The 27,673-nt window shown below is 43.3% G+C and overlaps 1 protein-coding gene and 1 pseudogene across 1 annotated transcript; one reads left to right on the top strand and one right to left on the bottom strand.

Annotated features, from left to right (window-relative positions):
* Positions 1-473: 473 nt before the first annotated feature.
* The window catches only part of LOC112262456, a 41,192-nt pseudogene continuing 13,992 nt past the window's right edge, over positions 474-27,673 (bottom strand).
* On the top strand, positions 24,315-27,603 carry LOC112261692 (BTB/POZ domain-containing protein 6-B). Its single transcript, XM_024437249.2, has 5 exons — positions 24,315-24,696; positions 24,925-25,210; positions 25,410-25,500; positions 25,596-25,714; positions 26,172-27,603. Exons 1-5 carry the CDS (start codon positions 24,606-24,608, stop codon positions 27,202-27,204), a joined length of 1,620 nt encoding a protein of 539 aa, XP_024293017.1. The 5' UTR covers positions 24,315-24,605; the 3' UTR covers positions 27,205-27,603.

Below are 27,673 nucleotides of genomic sequence, written 5' to 3'. Positions count from 1 at the left end.
TAGGACTAATGGTTTGGTTAGTTAAACGACCAAGTCTGTGTTTGGCAACTAATGTAGCTATCTAATAAACTTGCTAGCTACTTCAGCGGATGTTGAACACATTTCTACCGGCAAATTAACACATTTCTAGTGTCAAAATGTGTTAAATTATAACCATGGTATAAAATGATAATCCACATGGGGCTTGATGTGTTGTCTGGAAAATAATGCAACTCCGTGGAAGGTCAGTTCCACTCCACTAGCGAGTCGTGGAACACACCTAGCACATGGTGTGATCACCGTCCTGTGGTTAAAAAAAAAAAACTTGTTGAGCAAGCAACACTAAAGTGCAAAGCTCAGCTTTTTCTCAGCAAGTGGATGTGATTCTAAAAAGCTACCTGCTAGCAAAAGTACAGTCACATTCAGCAAAAACAAGTGAAAGTGTACAATAAATGATTCAAAAACCATGTACATGAAATATTTATTGACACGACATAAATGCATTTTAAAAATGTAACAAGCGGACAGTTAGAGGGAAAATGGCCATTCTTAAAGGTGGAAAAGATTTGTCAATGACGGCCTCTTCAATAACGGAAAGTATTCTTAACTGGATATGTCTTCAATGTGTAGGCCAGTAAATGTCAACTTTTCAAGGAAGTGCTAGGCCACTGACTGGAGCCACTAGTAGTGGACTGGTGCTGTTAAAAAAACCATAGCCCTCCACTCCGGCCCTCGCTGGGTTATTTCTAAAGCCTGTAAGATCAGAGTATACACAGGGTTGAGGGTTGGGCTGGTTGGAGGGAGGGAGGGACTGCAACCAGATGACTCCAGTAATACTGACCACACTGGGAAGGGGGAGGAGTCTCACCTGGTTCCACCACTAAAAGGCTAGGTCTAGGCTGGGCTGGGTCTAAGACTCGTACACCTGCAAGACGGTTTCACCGAAATTAGATTTAGTGTAAGAGGTTTAAAAGCGGGATAGTTGGGAAACCAATTTCAGTAATACCAAGCAAACAGAAAACGTCAAATGACTTTTCTCAAAGCTGAAGAAACAGATTAATTTCAGCAGAAAGTCTCAGTGGATCATAGCGTACTGAATGTGTGCGTGTTGAGAAAGAGGGAGAGGAAAAGAGAGAGCAAATGAGAGCTCAAGCAAATCCTGGGAAAGAGAGAAGGTAATTCTCAGGGAAGTAGAGTCCCACGGGAGTGAGTGGCAGGCTGAGAGTCCACAGCCTTCCAGGGAAAAAAAGGAAATGGAATCATCTGTCTGCCTGTTGCTGGTGATCATTCTAGGCCAGGGGAAAAGTGCCGCCTCATCATTATTAAGAACAGCAGCAACATTGCTTCAACAGGCTGGGAAGTGGGCATGTTGCCCCCAGTGACAGACCGGAGCCATGGAGAAGGACAAAGTACTGTTGCCTCATTCAGAACACTGTAATCCTGATAGCCTCACTCACATTTCTAGTCATCTGCCCTTTATTCTACACTGCTGCCGTAATTCAGTCTTGAAGCTTATTCAGCCGATACTGAATAATATATGACAGTGAACAGCAGTGGGATTATTAAATATACTGAGTCGCACTGTGGTTCTGCTCCACCTACCTCTTTCCCAAGGTGCTGAGTGGTGTGCCCAGGCTCAGAGGGACATTGGTAGGTTTTCGGTATTGTCCAGTCAGCCTCTGGGCTCTAGGGGTGGCTCCTTTTGGGGACTGTGCTATCTGGCGGGCTGGACTGGTGCTGGGCTTAACGTTCAGCTCCTTTAGGATGTCGTAGTTGATTTTAGTGGAAATTTTCTTCTGTTCCAGCATCTTCTCTATAGCCTCGTTTGCCGTGCTGGCATGGATCAGAACCTTCTTTTTGGAGGCCGAACTCTTGGGCTGCAGGGCACACAATGGGGTTTCAAATCACCCAGTACCATGTCAATTGCAATTACTTAGGACACATTGGTTCTTTAGCTCACTGTACAGTTTTAACTATACTTTGCACAATGAAGGGATGCTCTAGCTATGCTACAGTATATGGGATGGGGCTGATTGTGACATTGGACAGCATGGCATACGGTTGTTGGATCAGTGCTTTCAAAGCCTCCACACCTCATTAGCTATATGTTGCGCTGCAGTTAATCTAGCTAGTTAAAACCAGAGAGCAGATGTTGGACCTAACAAAGGGCCTGGGCCTTGCCAAACCCCGACGTGAAATGAGAGAGAAACCCATTGGAGGGGAAAATATGCACACACACATTGACACACGAGAGCTTAGTGTCTGTCTGTTTGGCAGCGAGAGTGCTCAGAGGGCTTTAGCAAACCCAGGCCATCCCAAGCTCATTGCTTCTTTAGACTGGCAGGATGTTGTTGATTTACCTTCTCCTTGTAAATCCCCAGCTCCTTCTCTTTCGCTATCCTCTCTTCCTTTCCTGAAAGTATAAATGTGGATTGGGGATTAAATTGGGATTGTAATTATCAGTAAGGAGAGTCAAGACAAAACAGTATATTACAATATGTACATGGTGTGGCTGAACCATTCAAGTAGTCTTCGTTCTGTTTCATCCAAAGCTCAGTCTTGATTTTCACCTCGGTCATTCAGGAGATACTGCAGTGAAGGGAAGTACATAAATTACCTTAGTTATGCATTTCCAGTTTTTATTCACTGACAATACTGTCATTTCAGAATGAGTAGATGATTCAATAGAAGTTGCCCTCTAAATGTCAAAATGCAGTACATACCAGCTCAATCTCATCAATACCACTTAGGTCGAGCTCTCCATTTTCAGTGTCCCCATCTGAAAAATAAATTAGACCTTCATCATCATCATTATTATTGTTGTAGGTTCTCAGGTAAGTCAACTCACTCTGGGAGAAAGAGAGAAATTGCAACAGATAACACTTTACAAAACACTCATCAATTGTGTTTCTGCAAAGAAAATTGTGCCTGGATTTGTATCAGTAAATAATAAGCACAGCAACTTCTGATAACAATAACTAATAGGCTTAACTCTGCTTTAAGTTGATCTGCCTGTACAGAGTTTCTTTTCAATTACGATGTGCTTTCAAGATTGCAATACACTTTATTTTGTTGCTGAAACAACAATTTGCATTTTGATGTGAGACAATGGATGCCTGAGCTGCATTTCCATTTTTACCCTCCTTCCTCTGATGATTACTCAGGTTGTCAGAGAAGAAACAGCCACCTTTATGCCGAGACAAGACAGGAGATCGTTCAAATCCCAGCGCACTCAACACTTCAACGATGGAAGGGGGGAAAAAAACTAGTTCCACAAAGGGAAAGTTTTGATTACCTTTGATAATGGAGACAAAAAGGATGGAGGGTTTGACTTCGGAAAGAATGGAAAAATAAATACAACAGCTTTCACACTCTTCTCCTTGATTAGCCATTTTCCAATAAAGTAGGACTCCGTCACCTGCCTAAAGACATCAGACACAGTCCCAGTCAAAGGGAAGAGGAGAATCGCGTCTTAAGAGGCAATATGTTGCAGGTTTATGGGAGTCGTTTAACTTCTGTCAGCTCCCGGTCTTTTGACGTGTTCAGAGAGCCCTCCTTCCCCGGGTTCACACTTCAAAGCCGTGCCAAAAGCATCCACAGGCAGCCTTCCCAGTTAATTAAGGAGAGACAGGTGCACAGGACACACACACACACACACACACACACACCACACACCTTCAAGGTTGGGGTATAGTGAATTGCAATAATACTACAGAAGCAATCCAGCCAGTCGAGTTCAGTTGAGTAGCAGCTAGCCTCTCAAAAGAGCTACACAGATACAGTGGGGCAAAAAAGTATTTAGTCAGCCACCAATTGTGCAAGTTCTCCCACTTAAAAAGATGAGGCCTGTATTTTTTATCATATGTACACTTCAACTATGACAGACAAAATGAGAAAAGAAATCCAGAAAAATCTTTTTTTTTTTCATTTGTAATGAATTTATTTGCAAATTATGGTGAAAAATAAGTATTTGGTCAATAACAAAAGTTTCTCAATACTTTGTTATATACCCTTTGTTGGCAATGACAGATGTAAAACGTTTTCTGTAAGTCTTCACAAGGTTTTCACACACTGTTTCTGGTATTTTGGCCCATTCCTCCATGCAGATCTCCTCTAGAGCAGTGATGTTTTGGGGCTGTTGCTGGGCAACACGGACTTTCAACTCCCTCCAAAGATTTTCTATGGGGTTCAGATCTGGAGACTGGCTAGGCCACTCCAGGACCTTGAAATGCTTCTTACGAAGCCACTCCTTTGTTGCCCGGGCGGTGTGTTTGGGATCATTGTCATGCTGAAAGACCCAGCCACGTTTCATCTTCAATGCCCTTGCTGATGGAAGGAGGTTTTCACTCAAAATCTCACGATACATGGCCTCATTCATTCTTTCCTTTACATGGATCAGTCGTCCTGGTCCCTTTGCAGAAAAAGAGCCCCAAAGCATGATGTTTCCACCCCCATGCTTCACAGTAGGTATGGTGTTCTTTGGATGCAACTCAGCATTCTTTGTCCTCCAAACACGACGAGTTGAGTTTTTACCAAAAAGTTCTATTTTGGTTTCATCTGACCATATGACATTCTCCCAATCTTCTTCTGGATCATCCAAATGCTCTCTAGCAAACTTCAGACGGGCCTGGACATGTACTGGCTTAAGCAGGGGGACACGTCTGGCACTGCAGGATTTGAGTCCCTGGCGGCGTAGTGTGTTACTGATGGTAGGCTTTGTTACTTTGGTCCCAGCTCTCTGCAGGTCCCCCCGTGTGGTTCTGGGATTTTTGCTCACCGTTCTTGTGATCATTTTGACCCCACGGGGTGAGATCTTGTGTGGAGCCCCAGATCGAGGGAGATTATCAGTGGTCTTGTATGTCTTCCATTTCCTAATAATTGCTCCCACAGTTGATTTCTTCAAACCAAGCTGCTCACCTATTGCAGATTCAGTCTTCCCAGCCTGGTGCAGGTCTACAATTTTGTTTCTGGTGTCCTTTGACAGCTCTTTGGGGGAACGATCTCCGACTGGGAAAATACATTTTGAATGGTCATCCAGCACACAATTTCAAGTTGGGAACTCTGGCCTCTTACAAGAGCTCTGACCTGAAGATTACTGATGTCATGATTCAACCTTGTTTTTTCCCCCAATTTCCCAGTTGTCTTGAAAGCACCACAAATCCAGATAATGCCAGACTTTGATGTAAGTTTGATGATAAAATTTGCCCACAAGGACCGCCGCACCACCTTCCTGTTCAAGTGAGGACAACACAAGGTGAGTCCAAAATTGTATTGTATGCTGCTGCATAATGATGTAAAATGCCAGGGAGATATGTATACTGTAGCTAAGAAAGTAATACTAAGTGTATGTTGTGTAGTAAGCTGTTAGCAGTCCATGTACCTCACCATAATAGATTTGGTCCCTTTTCCCCTCTTATTTTCACCTACTGTTCTGACTTGGTCGTGTTTTAGAGAAATGTAATCATTTAATATTGTAAGAGCTTTCATTAATGTATTGTTTTGTGTTGTGTAATAGCCTTGCATCTTTACATGCTAGAATGGTACTTAGCAGCTCTGAACAGTGTCGGCAGTCAAGCTCTTTTGTGTTCACACAGAAAAACGTGGAAGGCGTCAGCCACTCATCAACTCAAATGTTGCTATTTTGTAGAAAGCCCTTGTTGATACTAGCCAGATGGCCAAAGCTAGACAACTACCTAGAAAGATGACTTAGAAACAATTGAATTCACTCTCAATAATACCATACTGCCAGCCCATTGCCAAATGTTTAGCTAGCTAGCTAGCTAGCTAACGTTAGCATTTTCGCTAGCTTGCACAACAGTTACACTGCACTAACTTGTCAGCTGTTTCATGGAAACTTGCTAATCCATTGTAATTTAATTATAATGTCAATACTAGCTACAGTGGTTTGTTAGCTTAGTCTAAGGCACTGCATTGCAGTGCTAGAGGCGTCACTACAGATCCAGGTTCGATCCCGGGCTGTGTCGGAGCTGAACGCGACCAGGATACCCATGAGGCTGCGCACCATTTGGCCAAGCGTCGTCTGGGTTAGGGGAGGGTTTGGCTGGCTGGGATGTCCTTGTCCCATCACGCTCTAGCGACTCCTTGTGGCGGCCAGGCAAATGCGCGCTGACTTCGGTCACCAGCTGTATGGTATTTCCTCCAAGCCAGCTGCGTCAAGAAGCAGTGCGGCTTGGCGGGGTCGTGTTTTAGAGGACGCATGGCTCTTTACCTTCGCCTCTCCTGAGTCCGTACAGGAGTTGCAGCGATGGGACAAGACTAACTACCATTTGGATATTACAAAATTGGAGATAAAGGGGTTTTAATTTAACAATGAATTTGATTAAAATAACGTAGCTAATTTACATACACAACAAATAAAGCCTGATATTGCGCAAGCCATTTCTACAAACATTTGAATGTTTAAGGTGACGCACATCTGTGCCAGATTAGGAATAAGCCTACTGCTCGTTGGTCAGCATGCGAAACTGAGGTTGTCATGCATGCAAAATTACTTCTAGAATAATGAGTGTCAACACAATTACATGCTTCCTTCGACACTGGAGGACGCAGTTGTTACAAAATAGCTATTTTCAGAAGGTAGAAAGAAAGTAATTTGAGTAACAACAAAAAAGAAAAAGTGAACCGGTGATTCATAACGTTTGAATCGATTTTCTGACCAATGCATGCTACAATTGAATCGGTTTGGGGTCCCGCAGACCATATCTTATACATTTGAACAGGGACTGATGTATTTCGGTGAATTGTTCCATCTCTAGAATTTCGCTCTGCCCCTCCCCAGCACCTAGTCCTGGGCTGGCTGACGGGAGCCTGAGGAGTTTTGGCAGAATCTCAAGTACCCCCAGATCCCAGCACAAGGCACAGCACACCCTGCATATCAATGCCATGAGCCCCAGGATTTCTTGGGCCTTTCCTTTTCCAGGGAACATTTATTTTCCAGCAGATTCCCCATCCCCCTGGAGCACTCTGGAATGCACTCTCAATCCACCACAGAGGAGAGGGAGGCAAGGAGGAGGAAGCGGAGGAATAGACCACTGTCAGATCATCAATTGTGTGGGCAAGTTAAAAACACCCCATTCTGTCCAGATCCTCAGATATGGGTAACCTGACTCGTGCTCACCCCTACCCCAATCCCCACTCCCCTGCGCGGCTCGGTCTCAGGCAGCCTAACTGATGGCTCACCCCCATCCCCATTTCCCGCACGGCTCGGTCTCAGGCGGCCTGCCTGTGATGTGGTCAGATTAGACGCTACACCGCAAAGCTTCACTGATATAAATAAAGAAAAGAAACATGCCCTCAGGAACAAACCCTAGCAGGTGGAGAGAGCCTTTTGAAGATGGAGAGAAAGAGAAAGAAGAAGAGCATCGCTGAAGTTCATTGATCTCCTTGAGCCCATATTTCATTTCAGTCTTCAGAGGAGCGGGGGGAAAAAAAGTGTGGTTCAGCAAATGACAGGGACCATCGGTGCTGGTGTCTGCCGTTCCTTCTCACCTGCATCCTCCTCCCCTCTCCACTCTCCACAAACAAAAGACTCTCCAGAGTTTGTGTGATCCTTCGGGATGAATCAGCTAGTGACATGGTTCTGCTCACGGTGGATCACTATTACCTAGACTTCAAGACTACCTTGATGTTCCCAACAACACTGCTCCAAGCATATCAAACACAGCCTTTCCCTTAACCTGAGAACATGACAAGCCTCATCATTCTCAAAAGTTACCATTCAGAACCAGCAATCGTATCAAATAGACTACATGGCAGCTCTGCCCTGAAGACAGCCAAACAAGAAGAGCAGAGAGAGAGAGAAAAAAAGAAGTGTAATACTCTCTATGACTGACAGGGGCAGGCCAGGCTGAGGCGAGGAGAAGTGCACCCATTAAAATGTGACCTCCCTAACCTTGACAGAGCCCAGACAGACCCTACTCCCACTCAGCCACCTGCTCCTCATGCCTGGGCCCCTGCACTGAGCCAGAGAGGGAAGGAGTGCAAGAGAGATCGAGACAGAGGGAGATCGAAAGGGAGCTAGTGAGAGATAGTGCTGCTGGGGGCAGGGCATTGTGCTGGTTCATCATATTGAGCGCATCTCTAGTACTCAACCTTGGGAGACAGGGATCCACCAGGCATTACAGCCCACTTCATTATCCTTCCCAAGCCACACAGAATTCAGATATGTTATCTTTTTCTGATAAAAATCAATTTGATGAAAAGATCGTTTCAAAGGCTTCCTTGCAGACAGGCTATGCGTAGCCAATGTGATTTAAAGGATACTTATTTTTTTATCCGGATATTTTCTACCTCCAGGCTGCAATGTATTTATTTGTTGGCTTTATGTCAGCTATTTTCACATAATGGCAATAGAAGTCAATTTTAGATCTGTACCATTTTCATTTAGATATAATTTTGATTAACCACATGACATTGACTTTGAGATGAAGACTTCCAAATTAAACTGTTCCACAAAAATGTGCTTATGAAAATCATAGCTAGCACGCAGATCAATAGAAATTATACAATAACTTGGCACTCCAAATGGAAAAGGTTGCCGACCACTGGTGTAGCCGGTTACAGGCAAATTCAGGAGCTTAACGGCAAACAGCTGGAGGAGGAGGGTCAGGGGGACCGTCGGGAACAGGGTTTTTTCCCCTTCTGGTTAGGCTATACTGATATCTGGCTACCTCTTTAGTAACATGTGAGTCTTCATTTCTAATTGCAGTGCTTAAAGCATCAGACAAGCTCAGCATAGTAGTTTTATTCAGTATAGTAGTCTTTATATATGGAAAAATACACATTTAAAAATGTTGAACAATTGACTGATTGAAAGAACAGTCGACTCTCGGTCAACTAATATTTTTTGTTGTTGTTGGGGACTGTCCTACTTCTGACCCTATACTGCATCAAGTACATTTTGTGGTGAATGTCCTGAAAACCATCAATCTGGTGCCTTGTGTGTGTGGCATGCGTGGCGTGCGTGATATAACAGCCTGAGGCCGCATGGTAAACGGCTGCCGTCATCTCCACTCAGGTTGGGAGCTGCAGACACACCGTTGCCCTTCCCTCCCCAGGCCAGGGAGACGGATCATGTCCAGTCAGGACTCTATCAGATGACATGTCAGACTATGATGCAGCATCTCACCAAGCCTAGGAAATACTACTACAGCTCTTCAGAAAACACACATATTTCAGCCTGGTTTCACATTCAAAAAAGGGCTTTGTGAGACTTGCTGAAAAAGTATAGTAGGCCTGTAGAGACAGAGGCTTAAAATAAATACTAGAATGTTTTTATTTCTTCCACATTTTAGTATATCTCTGTGTTGTCATCAGTCATCACCCCACCACACCATTCTCAGAGTGGCTGGCCATCCAGCCATCTGTTAAGCTGGCCCCAGTTCTACTGTACCGCCCCCAAGCATTGTAAACACCCCACATCCCGCCTCCTCACTGTGGAATTGAGGCATCCATAGCTGTCAGAGACATAGTGTAATGACTAAACGGAGGATGGGTGTGTGTATGTGTGGGTGGAGGTTAGCTCCGTCTGACCTCTCTATGATTGCCTTTTTGTTAAATGGAAGGAGGATAGAAAAGCTGTGGTGTTTACAATGGACTACATTTTTTTAAAGGCTAGCTCGGGTAGGTTGGTCACATGGATAGAGTGTGGTGCTGCGGATGCAGTAAACATTTGATTCTATTCCACCTTTAATAGCTTCTAAACATATATTTTAACAGCCAAAATGAATAAACGGTGATCCCATCATTGCTCAGTTAGATCTGCTGTAAGACATTCTCACACACAGGTCGTTATAAATTGGTAGGTTTAGCTATAAGTGTCCAGAGTAGTAGTTGTAGTCTTAGAATTGGAGAGGCAGGATTTCTGCTTGGGTGAGTCTATTTACAAATGGCTTTAAGCACTGGCAGCAATGCACAACTTCAGTCTTTGGGTGACTAATGGTTATCAACACCTGACAGATGTGGGGAAACGAGGCGTGAGTTTGGTTTCTGGGCAATCAACAACTGAAATTAAAGTGCTGAGATTAGAATTGCAAAACTACCGGTAATTTACCAAAGTTACCAGAATGTTCAGAGAATAGAGGTGAAACAGAGAGAAAACGGAAAGGAAGGCAGGCTAACGTTTTATATCTGTGTCCATATTGTCCATGAGTTTGCAGTGGATAGGTCATATGGTTCAAGAGGAAATAGCCTAATTAATGAATAAAAGCATCTAAATCAACAATGGCATTTGTCAGAAATGTACTTTTCCAACTACTTACTTTTTTCACAACTGCCACTAGTTGTGCCAAAACAGACATATGGACATAACACTTTTTTACAAAAGTTTAAAAAATAAAAAATCATGCTGAAACCCTCATATTAAAACACCAATGGTATTCACTAAGTTGATGATACTAAATATATAAAGGCCACACAGAGGGCCATAGATCATTACAGACACCTGTGTTAATCTGAAGTACCCAAAATGTAATGTGATAAAATAAAAAAACATTCAAGTTACAAAAGTTCTGATAGTTAACTGGTAAAACATAGAAAGTCACCAGTAATACTGTATACCCTCCCTTTGCAACCCTAGCTAGATTCACCTACATTCAGAAGCCAACACTTTTAAAACAGCCCTTGCGGAGCGCTGACATTCCCAGCCCATAAAAGCAGAGCCGTTTAAAAAGTGCCAGAGGTTGACTTTGCTCAGTGAGGCAGTTAAGGTCAGCCAAAAGTCATCGATTGGATTAAGTGCCTGGATGAAAGCACTTCAATCAATGCCTGCTCTAAATGGTACAGGACAGTGCTCCCTTAAGACAAAACTATGTAGACCAGGGCCGCCGGCAAATGCGAGCAGGCATTTGCCACAGCACTTTTCAGTTAAAAAAATAAAATAATAATAATAATAATTATTCAAACTTTTTTTTAACTAGGCAAGTCAGTGAAAAACAAATTCTTGTTTACAATGACGGCCTAGGACCAAGTGGGTTAACTGCCTTATTCAGGGGCAGAACAACAGATTTTTACCATGTCAGCTCGGGGACTAGATCTAGCAACCTTTTAAACTCAGCAAAAATGAAACATCCTCTCACTGTCAACTGCGTTTATTTTCAGCAAACTTAATGTGTAAATATTTGTATGAACATAAGATTAAGTAACTGAGACAAACTGAACAAGTTCCACAGACATGTTACTAACATAAATGGAATAATGTGTCCCTGAACAAAGGGGGGTGGGGTCAAAATCAAAAGTCAGTCAGTATCTGGTGTGGCCACCAGCTGCATTAAGTACTGCAGTGCATCTCCTCCTCATGGACTGTACCAGATTTGCCAGTTCTTGCTGTGAGATGTTACCCGACTCTTTCAACAAGGCACCTGCAAGTTCCTCAGCCCTCACCCTTCAATCCAACAGTTCCCAGGCGTGCTAAATTGGATTGAGATCCGGGCTCTTCGCTGGCCATGGCAGAACACTGACATTCCGGTCTTGCAGGAAATCACGCACAGAACGAGCAGTATGGCGGGTGGCATTGTCATTCTGGAGGGTCATGTCAGGATGAGCCTGCAGGAAGGGTACCACATGAGGGAGGAGGATGTCTTCCCTGTAACGCACAGTGTTGAGATTGCCTGCAATGACAACAAGCTCAGTCTGATGATGCTGTGACACACCGCCCCAGACCATGACGGACCCTCCACCTCCAAATCGATCCCGCTTCAGAGTACAGGCCTTGGTGTAACGCTCATTCCTTCGACGATAAACGTGAATAGCACTTTTTGCCAGTCCTGTCTGGTCCAGCGACAGTGGGTTTGTGCACATCGGTGACGTTATTGCCGTTGATGTCTGGTGAGGACCTGCCTTACAACAGGCCTACAAGCCCTCAGTCCAGCCTCTCTCAGCCTATTGCGGACAGTCTGAGCACTGATGGAGGGATTGTGCATTCCTGGTGTAACTCGGGCAGTTGTTGCCATCCTGTACCTGCCCTGCAGGTGTGATGTTTGGATGTACCGATCCTGTGCAGGTGTTGTTACACGTAGTCTTCCACTGCGAGGACGATCAGCTGTCCGTCCCGTCTCCCTGTAGCACTCTCTTAGGCGTTTCACAGTATGGACATAGCAATTTATTGCCCTGGCCACATCCGTAGACCTCATGCCTCCTTGCAGCATGCCTAAGGCACGTTCACGCACATGAGCAGGGACCCTGGGCATATATCTTTTAGTGTTTTTCAGAGTCAGTAGAAAGGCCTCTTAGTGTCCTAAGTTTCCATAACTGTGACCTTAATTGCATACCGTCTGTAAGCTGTTAGTGTCTTAACGACCATTCCACAGGTGCATGTTCATTAATTGTTTATGGTTAAATGAACATGCATGGGAAACCGTGTTTAAAGCCTTTACAATGAAGACCTGTGAAGTTATGGATTTTTAAAAATTATCTTTGAAAGACAGGGTCCTGAAAAAGGGACGTTTATTTTTTTTGCTGAGTTTAGTTACTAGCTCAACATTCTAACGGGTGGCAGGTAGCCTAATGGTTAGAGCGTTAGACTTGTAACAGAAAGGTTGCAAGATTGAATCCCCGAGCTGACAAGGTAAAAATCTGTCGTTCTGCCCCTGAACAAGGGACTAGATCCACTGTTCCTAGGCTGTCATTGAAAATAAAAATTTGTTCTTAACCGACTTGCCTAGTAAAATAAAAAATTAAATAACCACTTGGCTACCTGCCGCCTCAGTCAGTTGGGGCAGTTTTGGTTTAATAAAAATAGACGCAGAAGCTTTGAAAAAAAGACTTGCATTACCTAATGATTCATCAACTCACGCACAATTAGTAGCCTATTTGTCCTTCCCATCAGAGTGCTGCAGGTTGTGTGTGTGTAGGGTTGCACATTTTGAGGAATATCCAGAGGTGGAAACTGTGGGAATATATGCAAATTCATATTAATACCATTTAAAATGTAGATGTTTTTTGCATTGGATATACAGTTGAAGTCGGAAGTTCACATACACTTAGGTTGGAGTCATTAAAACTAGTTTTTCAACCAATCCACAAATTTCTTGTTAACAAACTATAGTTTTGGCAAGTCGGTTAGGACATCTACTTTGTGCATGACACAAGTAATTTTTCCAACAATTATTTACAGACAGCTTATTTCACTGCATCACAATTCCAGTGGGTCAGAAGTTTACATACACTAAGTTGACTGTGCCTTTAAACAGCTTGAAAAATTCCAGAAAATTATGTCATGACTTTAGAAGCTTCTGATAGGCTAATTGACATCATTTGAGTCAAATTGGAGGTGTACCTGTGGATGTATTTCAAGGCCTACCTTCAAACTCAGTGCCTCTTTGCTTGACATCATGGGAAAATCAAAAGAAATCAGCCAATATATATATATATATTTTTTTTTGTAGACCTCCAGAAGTCTGGTTCATCCTTGGGAGCAATTTCCAAACGCCTGAAGGTACCACGTTCATCTGTACAAACAATAGTATGCAAGTATAAACACCATGGGACCACACAGCCATTATATAGCTCAGGAAGGAGACACGCTTTTTTCTCCTAGAGATGAATGTACTTTGGTGCGAAAAGTGCAAATCAATCCCAGAACAACAGCAAAGGACCTTGTGAAGATGCTGGAGGAAACAGGTACAGAAGTATCTATATCCACAGTATAATGAGTTCTATAAATCGACAGCAAGGAAGAAGCCACTGCTCCAAAACAGCCATTAAAAAGCCAGACTACGGTTTGCAACTGCACATGGGGACAAAGATGGTACTTTTTGGAGAAATGTCCTCTGGTCTGATGAAACAAAAATAGAACAGTTTGGCCATAATGACCATCGTTATGTTTGGAGGAAAAAGGGGAAGGCTTGCAAGCCGAAGAACACCATGCCAACCGTGAAGCACGGGGGTGGCAGCATCATGTTGTGGGGGTGCTTTGCTGCAGGAGGGACTGGTGCACTTCACAAAATAGATGGCATCATGAGGCAAGAAAATTATCTGGCTATATTGAAGCAACAGCTCAAGACATCAGTCAGGAAGTTAAAGCTTGGTCGCAAATGGGTCTTCCAAATGGACAATGACCCCAAGCATGCTTCCAAAGTTGTTGCAAAATGGCTTAAGGACAACAAAGTCAAGGTATTGGAGTGGCCATCACAAAGCCCTAACCTCAACCTTATGGAACATTTGTGGGCAGAACAGAAAAAGCATGTGCGAGCAAGGAGGCCTACAAACCTGGCTCAGTTACACCAGCTCTGTCAGGAGGAATGGGCCAAAATTCACCCAACTTATTGTGGGAAGCTTCTGGAAGGCTACCCGAAATGTTTGACCCAAGTTAAACAATTTAAAGGCAATGCTACCAAATACTAATTGAGTGTATGTAAACTTCTGACCCAATGGGAATGTGATGAAAGAAATAAAAGCTGAAATAAATCACTTTTATTCTGACATTTCACATTCTTAAAATAAAGTGGTGATCCTAACTGACCTAAGTCAAGGAATTTTTACTAGGATTAAATGTCAGGAATTGTGAAAAACTGAGTTTAAATGTACTTGGCTAAGGTGTATGTAAACTTCCGACTTCAACTGTATTTACCACATCATATGAGGACAGAAAGATAAACGTTTTACTTTATCATAAGTAGACATAATTGCAAATGATTAAATCCTTCCAATAGAAATAAAACAATTTAGTTATGAATTTAAATTTAAATGAATGAGTTGTCTCTTCACATGGGGTGATTTCACTGAACAACAAAAGGGAACATTGAATGATCCCCAATGAGCCATCGCATTGCCCAAAAACATTTTCAACATACATCTGTAAAATGATAGTCTAGAAACTAAAGCTTTGGTTGTCTTCCTCTCAGGCTTCCATGTCTTCTCCCTGGACCTCCTCAATGTCCACCTCTTGAACATCAGACTGAGGTGGTCCAAGGTCATTGATGACTGTCTTCAGCTCATCTGCAATGTAGAGACCGGTGTGTCTGTTGTCCCTTGCCTGTGCTCTTGTAGAATACTGGTTGAGGAGTGGAGATGATGTAGTTAATTATTCCTTGCCCACGAACATTCAACCACCCATCAAAGATGATTGCAATAGAGTCTGCTTTCGCTATGATTTGCTTGACCTTCACTTGAACTCTGCATCCAGCAACTGAGTAGATAAAGCATGTCTGGTTGGAGGGGTGTATGCTGGGCAAAGAACATTCAGAAATCTCTTCCAATACACATTGCCTGTGAGCATCAGAGGTGAACCAGTTGCATGCACAGCTCGTGCAAGACATTCATCAGCCTTTCTCGAACTATGTTCCTCCGTTGAGTCAAAAAAAACTTCTGATTCCAGGAGGACCATGAGCTGTTGCGATCGATAAGGTGTCCGATTCATCATTTTCACTTCGAATAGAAGTAGAGGGTTTTTTCAGTCTGCTGAACTGTAGCCTCCCTACAGTATGTGCACTGTCCCATCTGGCCAGTGGAAATTAAGCGGTAACGTTAGGCATTTCTAACCTAAGCCATTTTATTTGCGTTGAGAAAATGTGAATGTGATCAAATTTGGTTAATATTCAAACTTAGGTTTGCTAGGCTACCTAGGTCTTTTCAATCCAATAGGCTAGACTGTGTTAACTTTTAAATTACAGATGCATAGGTCTACATGATGCAACCCTGCATAAAGCAAGCTCAGCCATGATAATTATAGTTTCAAGTCGCAGTTGGGTCATTCCACCAAATTGGGTGCTTTTTGATTAACATTTTGTTTCACCCAATTTTAACATGGTCATAAAAAGCAAAAATATTCATCTTAATAAAACATGTTGTTTTCCCATCTCAAGATGGGGTTGACGTGTTATGCTCAACCCACTCAGTTTTCCAAAATAAAACACCAGAAAATGGCAACAAAAAAAGAGTAAAACAAGCTCACCTGCCTTTTACACTAGGACTTGACTATAAGATAATGTTTCTTTTGATTTTTTTTTAAAGGAATAGTTTCACTATATTAAAACGAGAGTTCAGTTCATTTAACAGTATTGACCTTAAAATTAGAATATTTGTTCTCCATCAAATAAATAAATCGCCAGAAATGACTGTGATGGTGTAAACATGGAGAAATGTTGGGGTTTACGCAGGTTAAAATCTTCCTACAGGGTGCAGGGGGACCTGTCAAACGCAGTCTTTATTCATAGAAAAAAAAAGTGATTTACTGCACTTTCCATGTGGTCTATATTAGAAGTGCACTTCATTTAATATATCGGCTTTTCAATAGTTGTGCACAATCTCTACTTAAAATATCAAAGGGATGCAAAAGGCACTCATTTGTGGAACAACCTAGTTGTCTCTGTAACGGAATCCCCTCAGTTAGTCTCGTTTTAAATAGAATTCATAAGTACAAGGCTGCTGCAGTTTGACAGGGGTTTCATCCTCCCTTGGTCCAGGATTTAAAAAAAACTATGTGACCTGGTTAGAAACACTCTGATCCCATCATCATAGCCCATATTAAAACCATTTTACAACTAATTCAGGGTTCGTACAGACATTGGCAAGTTGGATTTTAAATTATCATTACATTCTAAAATGTCAGAATAATGTGGACATTTCATGAGTAAATAGATTGGATTCATGATTGGTGATTTTCCTACCTGTAGATGTGGCCGATGCAAGCACACACAGTATATACAGTGCATTCGGAAAGTATTCAGACCGCTTCACTTTTTCCACATTTTGTTACATTACAGCCTTATTCTAAAATTGATTCAATTATTTTTCCCCCTCAAACTACACACACACACACACACACACACACCCATAATGACAAAGCGAAAACAGATTTTAAAATAACAGAAATACCTTATGTACATACGTGTTCACACCCTTTGCTATGAGACTTGAAATTGAGCTCAGGTGCATCCTGTTTCCATTGATCATCCTTGAGATGTTTTTTACAACTTGGAGTCCACCTGTGGTAAATTCAATTGATTGGACATGATTTGGAAAGGCACACACTTGTCTATATAAGGTCCCACAGTTGACAGTGCATGTCAAAGCAAAAACAAAGCCTTCCTAGAGCTGGCCGCCCGGCCAAACTGAGCAATCGGGGGAGAAGGGCCTTGGTCAGGGAGGTGACCAAGAACCCGATGGTCACTCTGACAGAGTTCCAGAGTTTCTCTGTGGAGATGGGAGAACCTTCCAGAAGGACAACCATCTCTGCAGCACTCCACCAATAACGACGTTATTGTAGAGTGGCCAGACGGAAGCCACTCCTCTGTAAAAGGCACAATAGCCTGCTTGGAGTTTGCCAAAAGGCAACTAAAGGCCTCTCAAACCATGAGAAACAAAATTCTCTGGTCTGATGAAACCAATATTGAACTATTTGGCCTGAATGCTATGCGTCACAGCTGCAGGAAACCTGGCACCATCCCTACGGTGAAGCATAGTAGTGGCAGCATCATGTTGTGGGGATGTTTTTCAGCAGCAGGGACTGGGATCGAGGGAAAGTTGAGCGGAGAAAAGTACAGAGAGATCCTTGATGAAAACCTGATCCGGAACGCTCAGGGCCTCAGACTGGAGCCAAGGTTCACCTTCCAACAGGACAACAATCCTAACCACACAGCCAAGAGAACGCAGGAGTGGCTTCAGGGCAAGTCTCTGAATGTCCTTGAGTGGCCCAGCCAGAGCCCGGACTTGAACTCGATCGAACATCTCTGGAGAGACCTGAAAATAGCTGTGCAGCGAGGCTCCCCATCCAACCTGACAGAGCTTGAGAGGATCTGCAAAGAATGGGAGAAACTCCCCAAATAAAGCTGTACCAAGCTTGTAGCATCATACCCAAGAAGTCTCAAGGCTGTAATCTCTGCAAAATGTGCTTCAAAAAGTACTGTCTGAACACTTATGTATGTGATTTTTTTTTTGTATACATTTTCTAACATTTCAAAATAACAGTTTTTGCTTTGTCATTATGGGGTATTGTGTGTAGATTGATGGGGGGGGGGAATATTTAATCCATTTTAGAATTAGGCTGTAATGTAACAAAATGTGGAAAAGTGAAGGGGAATACATTCCTTTTGAATACTTTCCGAATGCACTGTATGTCCATGTAGCAGTAGCATTCATCTCACCATTTCACATGAAGGGTTATTGTATCATGTTTTTAGAACAACAAAATGACCGAAAAAAGAGGTTCATTTTTGTAAAGGAAGGTTTTGTACAGAAAGCCAAGTTGAAACCAACATTCAATGTTGTCATCCTCATAATAGCTGCACTTGGTTTTCACGCAAAAAAATGCAACAGAGTAGCCTAACACCTGTCAACTGAAACAGTAGGGAAACAAATGAAAGCAGCAACATCTCTCACAAAAACTGATCACAAATGAAAATCACAGATAATTATAATTGGAGCAGAATAACTCAGATACAATAATTGCAATGAGTTTTCAACCACCAAATTGAGGAAATGATTTTCAGGGGCTCCAAATTCAAGTACTTCAAGCACTTCTAGCACCTTGAGCGAACCCTGTGATTAATCACTGTCATACCCTACACAGGGATTGACATTAAGGTCTGAAAAGCACTTGACCATCAGGCAAGTCAGCAGTATTTTTTGGCTGCCCATAATTATGGTTACTTGCCCAAAAATGTGATAAGTTGTTTACACGCAGAAATGCCACAACTTATCGGTCACTTAATTACACAACAGGGAGGAATTACGCTTTGGTTCTATTTTAAATATTGAATCACAGCTCAAGCGCAATAGGATAGTGGCTTGCAAGCTGCTCGTCCTGAGCAAACTTAGGCTTTCGGTATAGTAGGTAAAAGACATACAGCTTTAGCGACACCCCAGGGTAGGACTTTATTAAGACTCGCACACATAGCACCAAATGTGACATCTGACCACCAACATTTTTCACATGATTCTAAAATCGGTACGCACTCGGTCCACAAATAACGTTCAGAGGTGCTAAGTAATCTTGGCCAGCAAACGCAATAGGTGAGCACTTAGGTCACTGGAATTATTTGCAGTTTTATTGTTTTCAGGTATAACATTTTTTTTAATCACCTGCCTTAATGGGGTAACCACAGAGCAGGGTCAACTTGCCCACTTGTCATAAATTGTCCGCCTTTCACTTTAAAAATGGGAATAACGGTAACCAGAAAACAATATCACCAGGGGAAACTTTAGAGCGGGCTCAAGTTGCCCGACTGCTCAGTTCAGTTTGCACCAGGCAATAGGGCAACCCTCAATGTCTCTTCTACAACTTAGGTTCCAGAATTTTAGCTGGTTACCATCAGGATAAAAAAAATCTCCCCACCACTCTGAGACCTGTGGTGCTACCTCTGATATAGACATCAGGCTGCCGAGTCACAAATCTTCGCCAAGACTAGCTGCTCTCTCCTGACTCAAGTGTAAAGTGTAAGTGTAGAGACTAAGGAATCTAGACTAGAGGAACACTTCAAATTGTAACAATCTTTCTAGCCATGCCTCTGGTTTCCACCTTTCAATCCAGGCTTGACGGATGGATGACAGATTGAGTGGACTAAAACAATCTTTAGTGTCTTAAACGCACGAACAGGCTCTCAAAGCACCCCCTCCCCCCTTAAGTAGTGGCCAAACCAACAGTGCACGAAAACAGAACAGAACACACACACACAGGGGATGAAAGACACCACACTAATGACAAGGTACTACTCTGTCCACTTAATGCTTTAAAGATTGAGCTGGGGAGCCCTTGAACCTCTGCCCCTCCCAATCCCACCACAATTAGCCAGGCCTGAGAGACCTCTGGCAGCCTGCCATCTTCAAGCGATACAGCTCCAAATGAAAACAAAAGAGGCACACACACACACACCAACACTGGTTTCCTTTAATCATCCTCTCACTACGAGATCAGCCACATGTTAAAAGAGCAGCATATTAAAAGCCTAACATAAAAACGAGTCAAAATGTAGGCTAATACTGATTTTTCCCATTCCGGACATGGAGGATGAGATCCACATGACAAATGTACAACAACAAACTAACGTCAGTCAATAAAACCTTTTGATCCGTTAATTTGAAAGAATATGTTTCAAGACGATTTTGATCACGGAATGGTGCGTCTTTTAAAACAAACCCCATCTTATAATCCATTCTTCTGACAATAGAAGGTCAAGATGACGTTTCTGTCTTAGTGGCCGCACACTAACCCATCCCCTCCTTCGACTAACACTTCACCTTTCACCTTCTCTCTACACTCCCCAGATGCCCACTCCCATGAAAATCAATCCCCTTCACCACATCAGAGAGAGTCAACATACTCCTCATCTCTCACACCTATGAAAACCCCCACATCTTGACATTTCTAGAAATAGAAGATAGGGTGAAGTGAGTGACAGTGGAATATCAAAATGAGAAAGTAGCAGTAAGGAATATTTCCTATGCAACAAACAGTATATATATAAAAAAAAGCCTCTACAGAAAAGGCTTCCGCATGCTTCCCAGCCGAAACAGTTCGGAAGAGTTTGTGCATATATTATGATGCGAGCACACTTGTTCGGTTCACCTAGCCAACTTCGGCTAGCCGCCAGCCGAACTGAAGCATGCGGACGCCTTAAGCGACAGGTTTGCTCACCGTTCTCCTTATCCTCTTCAGGGGACTTGCTGATGGACTCTGGGAGGCCCAGGTTGGCTGCGGTGGGCATGGGCCCTAGGAGGGAGACCAGCGATGGGCCTCTGCGTGGAGGTCTTTCTTCGTGCCTCTCCATACCCTTCCTCTTCCTCTCCAGGGAGAACCTGGTCACACAGGTCCTTGTTGAGATGCTGGGCCACAGCTTTCAGCTCCTCGTCCTCCCTCTCCTGCCAGCCAGGAAGAGATATTTCATCATCTTCATCCTCTTTTTCCAGGGGATCTAGGAGGGGGAGAAAAAGAACAAGACATGTACTTCCGTTTCGTCATGAAACTGACAGCTAAATTATCTGACATGATGCAGAAAATTATTTCTTCAATAATCCTATGGTACTATTAAGCTGTCAAAGTATCATCATGATGACAGCCATCTTAGTGTTGATAAAAGCCCAGTGTGTGTTTTAAAATTTGGACTCCCAGCCCAGGCAGAGAAGCAACAGGCCTGCAAGTCAGACAGCCAGAGGCCTCCCCTGCTGAAGGCCATGCAGTGGACAAAAATGCAACACAACCAGCTAGAGGGGTGCAGATGGTTAGAGAGTTTAGCCCATTACAGTTAGACAGCAAAGGTGCGTCATAACATTCTCATTTGCATTTTGAGTGAACATCAAATTTGGTCACCTAAAAAAACAATTTCTGTGTATTTAGAGAAGTTTCAGGCTCTAGCGACAATAGACTGGCAGAATACGGAGATATTCCCTCCTCCACAGGGGGTTCTAGCTGGAGGACTGGCATGGCTGGCGAGCGCAACAGGACCCATCTGTGCCGTACCTGTTTTTGCATGGGACCCATACATCACTCTCAACTTGGGCCGGCTCTGCTCCATCTCAATCTCATCCTGGTATTCATGGATCTCGCCTGTTGAGATAAAACCCAAACAACTCTGCTGACTCCACTCTAACTTTATACTCTTTGGAACTTTATGAAGAGTTTAGTTCAAACTTGACTAGACACGGATCATAATGGTACCTTGAACATCACCAATCTTCTTCTCCAATTCTTCCTCAAGCTAGAAGAAAAAAAAGACACAAAAAAAGAGCAGCATGTGAATGAAAAAAAGACAACCGTACCACATTGGGACAAAACACAGGTTAAAACACAGGACAAGATAAATAAACAAGGTTGGTACAGTTGTATCCTCTCGGCAGTTCCTCCTCACCAGCTTCATTCTTTTATTCCTCTGGCCAGCAATGAAAGAGGGTGGGTCACATTCCTGGTCGAGATCCACTTTTATGAACTCCTCAATGGTCAGCTGACTGTTGGGCGTGTCCTCAAACTCATTCAACCTGAACCATGAGAAAGAATAGTGTTAGTGTACTCCTCATAGAGATTAGTGAGAACACGCAAGGCTAATCAGATTTCCTTTGGAGGATGCTGTAATGTGCTTCTCAAGCAGCTCTCACCTCTTTCTTAGTGTGGCCTCACACACCTTCACTACACTGATGATTTCTTTGATGGTACGGCGGAACTTGTGCATGCGAGCAGCGACCAACAGGGCTGAGAACACAAACAAACGCACAGGTGAAACACACTATCCATCCCACACACCTTGCCAACACTTATATTTACAAATGTACTAACCAAATGTAGTGTAATATTCATGTAATAACGTCATAATACCCTATTAATGATAATCTAAGTCATTAGATAAATCATCAATTCAGTTTTACAGTAACCCATGCTACTGTGCATGGAGTCAGTTACAAAACGTAATGTCTGTTTAAAGACGGATGTTCGATTCCGTTTTTACACAAGCAGTTTGAATCATCTGACGTTCTAGTAGCTGGCTTTTAGCAATCCCACAGTCTCGCTCACACATTCACTTCCTATTGAGTAAGAAGCTCATCTAAACTTTTCCATCCTTCATGTAAGCGAATCCTCTCAATGATTAATGATAAGCAATTAATTATTCAGATATTGCAGCTGCAGAGGAGAGAAAGGGAGAAAAGTGAAAATAGGAGCGTAAATGTCCACATGCCCGGGGAAGTTGGCTCTTCAGTTTCAAGATGTCTTGCCAGCAATACATCCGAGCAGGGTTCTGTTCAGGTCCAGTAAGTAGGGAACAGACTGCAGTATACACTGACGCTAATTGGAGGCTGTGGTTACTTATGAGCATTACTTGTGATTAGTGGTCACCTATTAACAAAGGTCACCTGTGATTGTAGCAAATTCTGATTTAGGATTACAGTTCCCTGTAGTGTGGGATACCAGTGGACATGGTTCCCCTGAGGTTTCTGTTATTTATGATGAGAGTTAGCCTACCTGTGATTGTGGTTCTAACGTGTGGTGTGATTTAACTGTTGCTCATGGTTACCTGCGCCACACAGTCCTGATGGCCTCCGTCCAGTGTGAATCCAGTCCCTCTTCATCCTCTGCAGCTGTTGCAGTGCTGTCATGGACACCTCATGGTTTTTCTCGCCAAACTCCAGCATGTGAGCAAAGCAAGGGATGTACAGGCAGGGGTCTAGAATGAGAATGATACACTCTTCAAGATCCAACCAAGACAAGCAATATTAATATGCTAATATATACATTGCAGATGTCTCAATGTTATACAGGGTTTACAACTCTGTGTAGACTACATTGATCAGAAAATGGTATGTCTTCTTTAATGAAAATATAATAAGTACTGGATATCGTCATACCATTCCCAGTGGAGCTGGGGATCCGAAGTGCCCTGTGAGAGAAAGACCGCCAGAGTTCGAGTGGGGCAGAAAGTTTCCTATGCTCAGGCAGTGAAGAGAGTAGAGGATAGCCCAAAGGTGAGTGATTTGACAGGGAGATAAATAGCAGATAAATATTTGGTGCAAGTAATTTTAGTACAGAAGATCTACAGGAAGTTGAGAGAAGGGGTTCCATTCTCCCAGGCAGATGGATGGGATCATTTAGGGCCAAAGTACTGGGATGGTGTGGTGGGTGTTTGTGGATAGTGTTTAGGTATAGGGTTAGATGACTGTGCAATTTTCCCTATTCCCCTTTTGTTTGTGACCAAAATGTGCAGTCCGCACCCCAACCTGCGTCTAGTCTGACAAAAATTTACATCAAGAAGACAAATGATCCCTTTGGCAGCAGCAGAGCCCTATGACTGGTAATAGGATATGGCCAGACCCCAACCCCTGTCCCTAACCAACCAACTTCGAATCTAACATGGCTGCTGGGCTGGCTCTGTTCAAGTTAATGAAGTAAACTTCAGGAACTATCCCCTCTATGATCTAACGCGCCCACATTCACCCAAGGTAAACACCAGTGTGGTCTCGTGCGCTCAGATTTTGCACGTGCCATGCATCCAATAAAAAAGAAAAAAAGTGGTGCGGCTGATGTTAACTCAGCAATACAAAAAAGGAATAAAGGTTAAAGCTCAACTAATTTTGCGACATCCCAAACTTTGTCTAATTTCTGACGAGTGGAGCTATTACACAACTAAATCAATCTGATATGACATGAACAGTTTAAAGCAAAATGACACAGTGATTACACAAACTATAATCAGTTATTTAAAAACATTTTAGGCTATTATTACATCAGAAACAATGACCGGGTTATTTTCACTGTAACAGTTTATATCAGTCGGAAGCTGCAGTGAATTTCAGTGGGAGCTGGTGAGTTCCTTAATTTTTTTATCTGGTGAGTGGCTTGGGGGAGGCTCTTCTGGGCTTCTGACGTTGACGGTATGTGTAAATCTGATTTGTTGGCAGCGAGCTGGGCGTCCGAGAGGATTACACCAAATATATAAAAAAAAATAGACAGCAACTAAAACTCTCGCCCCGAAAAATGACCATTCACAACGTATCCAGACTGCAGCTAATGAGTAACCCACGCCTTGTCCTAGTTGATAAGTAGCTTTTGGAGAAAAACATCTGCCAGTATTTGCTCAGGAAAACAGCGGACTCTAAGCGAGCAACGATTATATGGATTTACCATCTGCTCGAAAAGCGAGAACATAATACGTTTTGGGGAGACAACTCAGCGGCAACAAGAGGATGAAATGAGAAAGAGAAAAAAAGTATTCAGCTTTAAGTTGGAATACAACCCAATTGGACGGATATTGTTTATGTTGCTCTTACAATTGATTCGGGGTTAGTAAGACTTCATAATCGCTGAATTTATGCAGCATAGTTCTATAAATGACACGATTTGTGTATCAATTGTCAACGCAGAATAATAGCTACTACAGTAGATCAGAGTTCGTGGTTTATTTATAGGAAAGGGATCAACGCTTTGTGTGCCGATGCCAACAGCAGATTGCAGGTTGCTCCATCATGGTCGGATCATGAAGTGTTTGACTTTTTTACTCTTACTTCCAGAAACACTGAAAAAGTCTAAAAAGACTGGGAAACACACAGGCAGGTTACCAGTATGCTATGAGATTCTAACCCTGTCCCTGAAGAAGAAGATGGCTGCAGAACTGTACCCTGCGACCACCAATCTAACCAACAACGGTACTACGGTGACCGCCAGTGACAAGAAAAGCGATGTGCAGGTCACCCAGTCAACAACCACTGCAACAACACCGACCACCCAGCAAAACATAAACAACAACAACGTCGATCCTCCCAGCTGGCAGTCCTCTCACCCCACGCTACGGGAGAGGTAGTCTCAACTATTTACTTATTAATTATTTCTATTTAGTAAAAGTTTGACTTGGTTTACAATAGCCTATTATGTCCATAATTAGAATCACATCGTGCAGGCTATAATATATGTATGACTGGCAAAAAAACAAGCCCTATATGGAATATCCCAAGTTGTCATTATACCTAATCATTATACCTAATCTTCTCCCTTCTAGGAATGCCTTGATGTTCAACAATGAACTCATGGCCGATATACATTTAATTGTTGGTCCCCCTGGTGAATCTCAGAAAGTACCAGTGCACAAGGTAAGCTCCATCTCCAGTTGAAAAAATAAGTTTACTTTTCAGAAACATCACAAATATGATGAGTGACTAATGTGTCCGTTGGTCTTTCCCTCCAGTATGTGTTGGCAGTGGGTAGCTCCGTCTTCTGTGCCATGTTTTACGGGGATCTTGCAGAGGAGGAGTCCGAAATCCATATCCCAGACGTGGAACCTGCTGCCTTTCTAATTCTGCTGAAGTAAGCCACTCGCTCCTCAAACTAAACCAATACTATACATGACAAGCACAATGTCACTTCAAAATAAATGATTACTCAGCCAAAGCAAGACTGGTTAAGTGCCAAAATGCTAGAGCACCAAAGGGCATGGGCAGTAGTGTAGAGCACTGTAATTTCAGGTTTCTTTGCTCTTTGTTCATCTTGAAGAAAATATTCAAAGCCAATGATTTACCCGAAGGTAATAGGCAGAAGAGAACATAAAATGGCTCTTTTTGTTGTGGATTCTATAACAATGTAATCCGAAACCAATGCAATGAGACATTGCTTCTTTTTTATCCCCTTGAGAAAATAGGGCAAGCTGTGCCAAGTCCTCTACCTCTTTTCTTCAAAAGAATATCTATCCCTATTCTCCACATGCTGGTCTGCCTTCTTTACTAAACCAGAATCTCATTCTCCTCCTCCATTTTGTTCCCTTCAGTTACATGTACAGTGATGCGATAGACCTGGAGGCGGACACCGTGCTGGCTACCCTGTACGCTGCCAAGAAGTACATTGTACCAGCCCTGGCCAAGGCCTGCGTCACCTTCCTGGAGACCAGCCTGGAGGCCAAGAACGCCTGTGTGCTGCTGTCCCAGAGCCGTCTGTTTGAGGAGCCTGAGCTGACACAGCGCTGCTGGGAGGTGATTGACGCCCAGGCCGAGCTGGCCCTGGGCTCCGAGGGCTTCTGTGAGATCGACCTGCAGACCCTGAAGATCATCCTGCAGAGAGAGACTCTCAACACCAAGGAGGTGGTGGTCTTTGATGCCATGATGAGCTGGGCCACAGCTGAGTGTAAGAGGCAAGGACTGAGGGCAACCACCCACAACAAGAGATCTGTCCTGGGCAAGGCACTCTACCTGGTGCGCATCCCCACTATGACCCTGGAGGAGTTTGCTGATGGGGCGGCCCAGTCAGACATCTTGACACTGGAGGAGACGCATGACATTTTCCTGTGGTACACAGCGGCCACCAAGCCCAAACTGGACTTCCCACTGGCACAGAGGCAGGGCCTGGCGCCCCAGAGGTGCCACCGCTTCCAGTCGTCAGCCTACCGGAGCAACCAGTGGCGCTACAGGGGCCGCTGTGACAGCATCCAGTTTGCAGTGGACAAGCGGATCTTTATCGCTGGACTGGGTCTGTACGGGTCAAGTGGCGGAAAGGCTGAGTACAGTGTCAAGATTGAACTGAAGCGGCAAGGGGTGACCCTAGCACAGAACCTGACCAAGTTTGTGTCGGACGGATCAAGCAGTACATTTTCTGTGTGGTTTGAACACCCAGTTCAAGTGGAGCAGGATGCCTTTTATACGGTGAGTGTCGTGCTGGACGGGAATGAGCTGAGCTATTTTGGCCAGGAGGGCATGACGGAGGTGCAGTGTGGAAAAGTGACTTTTCAGTTCCAGTGCTCCTCGGACAGTACCAACGGGACTGGGGTGCAGGGGGGACAGATCCCGGAGCTGGTGTTCTATGCATAAACTGGATTGGTCATAAAAGGAGAGGTAGAGAACATATAGACCATACTGTACATCCATATGTTGCAGCCTTATAAATAATGTAGCATTAAGACACTAGAGTGTCAGACTAAACAAAATACTATTTTTAAGTCAAGGAACGTTTTATCTTATTTATTTAAAATAAAAATGTTATTTGTATTATTTTAATTAACGCTGCAAAAAGCAGTCCCTTGTAAAAAGTCATATTGCACTTGTGGACAGTCTCTGCAATGTTGTTTTGTACATAAAACACAGTTAAATGGTTTGCAGCTTGATGCTGATCAACCATGATGTTCCTGTTTGAGAGCTTACGAACCTGCAGAAAATCATAAACATTTTGTGAGAAGCCACAGATGTTGCTGCTCATTATTATACAACTCACCTGCATGTGTGAAATCTGTTGTTTTGGTGGGATTATTACTCAAGGGATTATTCAGTGTCTAGGTACACT

This window comes from Oncorhynchus tshawytscha, linkage group LG11 (genome assembly GCF_018296145.1).
Source record: "Oncorhynchus tshawytscha isolate Ot180627B linkage group LG11, Otsh_v2.0, whole genome shotgun sequence".
Taxonomy (NCBI): Eukaryota; Metazoa; Chordata; class Actinopteri; order Salmoniformes; family Salmonidae; genus Oncorhynchus; species Oncorhynchus tshawytscha.
This window is presented reverse-complemented; position numbering and strand designations above follow the sequence as displayed.

Bases quoted from the DNA above. Each gene is read 5' to 3' on its own strand.
- LOC112261692 (XM_024437249.2), top strand. From the start codon at position 24,606: ATGAGAAAGAGAAAAAAAGTATTCAGCTTTAAGTTGGAATACAACCCA. The intron at 25,211-25,409 runs GTAGTCTCAACT...TCTCCCTTCTAG, and splicing joins CACCCCACGCTACGGGAGAG to GAATGCCTTGATGTTCAACA. The intron at 25,501-25,595 runs GTAAGCTCCATC...CTTTCCCTCCAG, and splicing joins AGAAAGTACCAGTGCACAAG to TATGTGTTGGCAGTGGGTAG.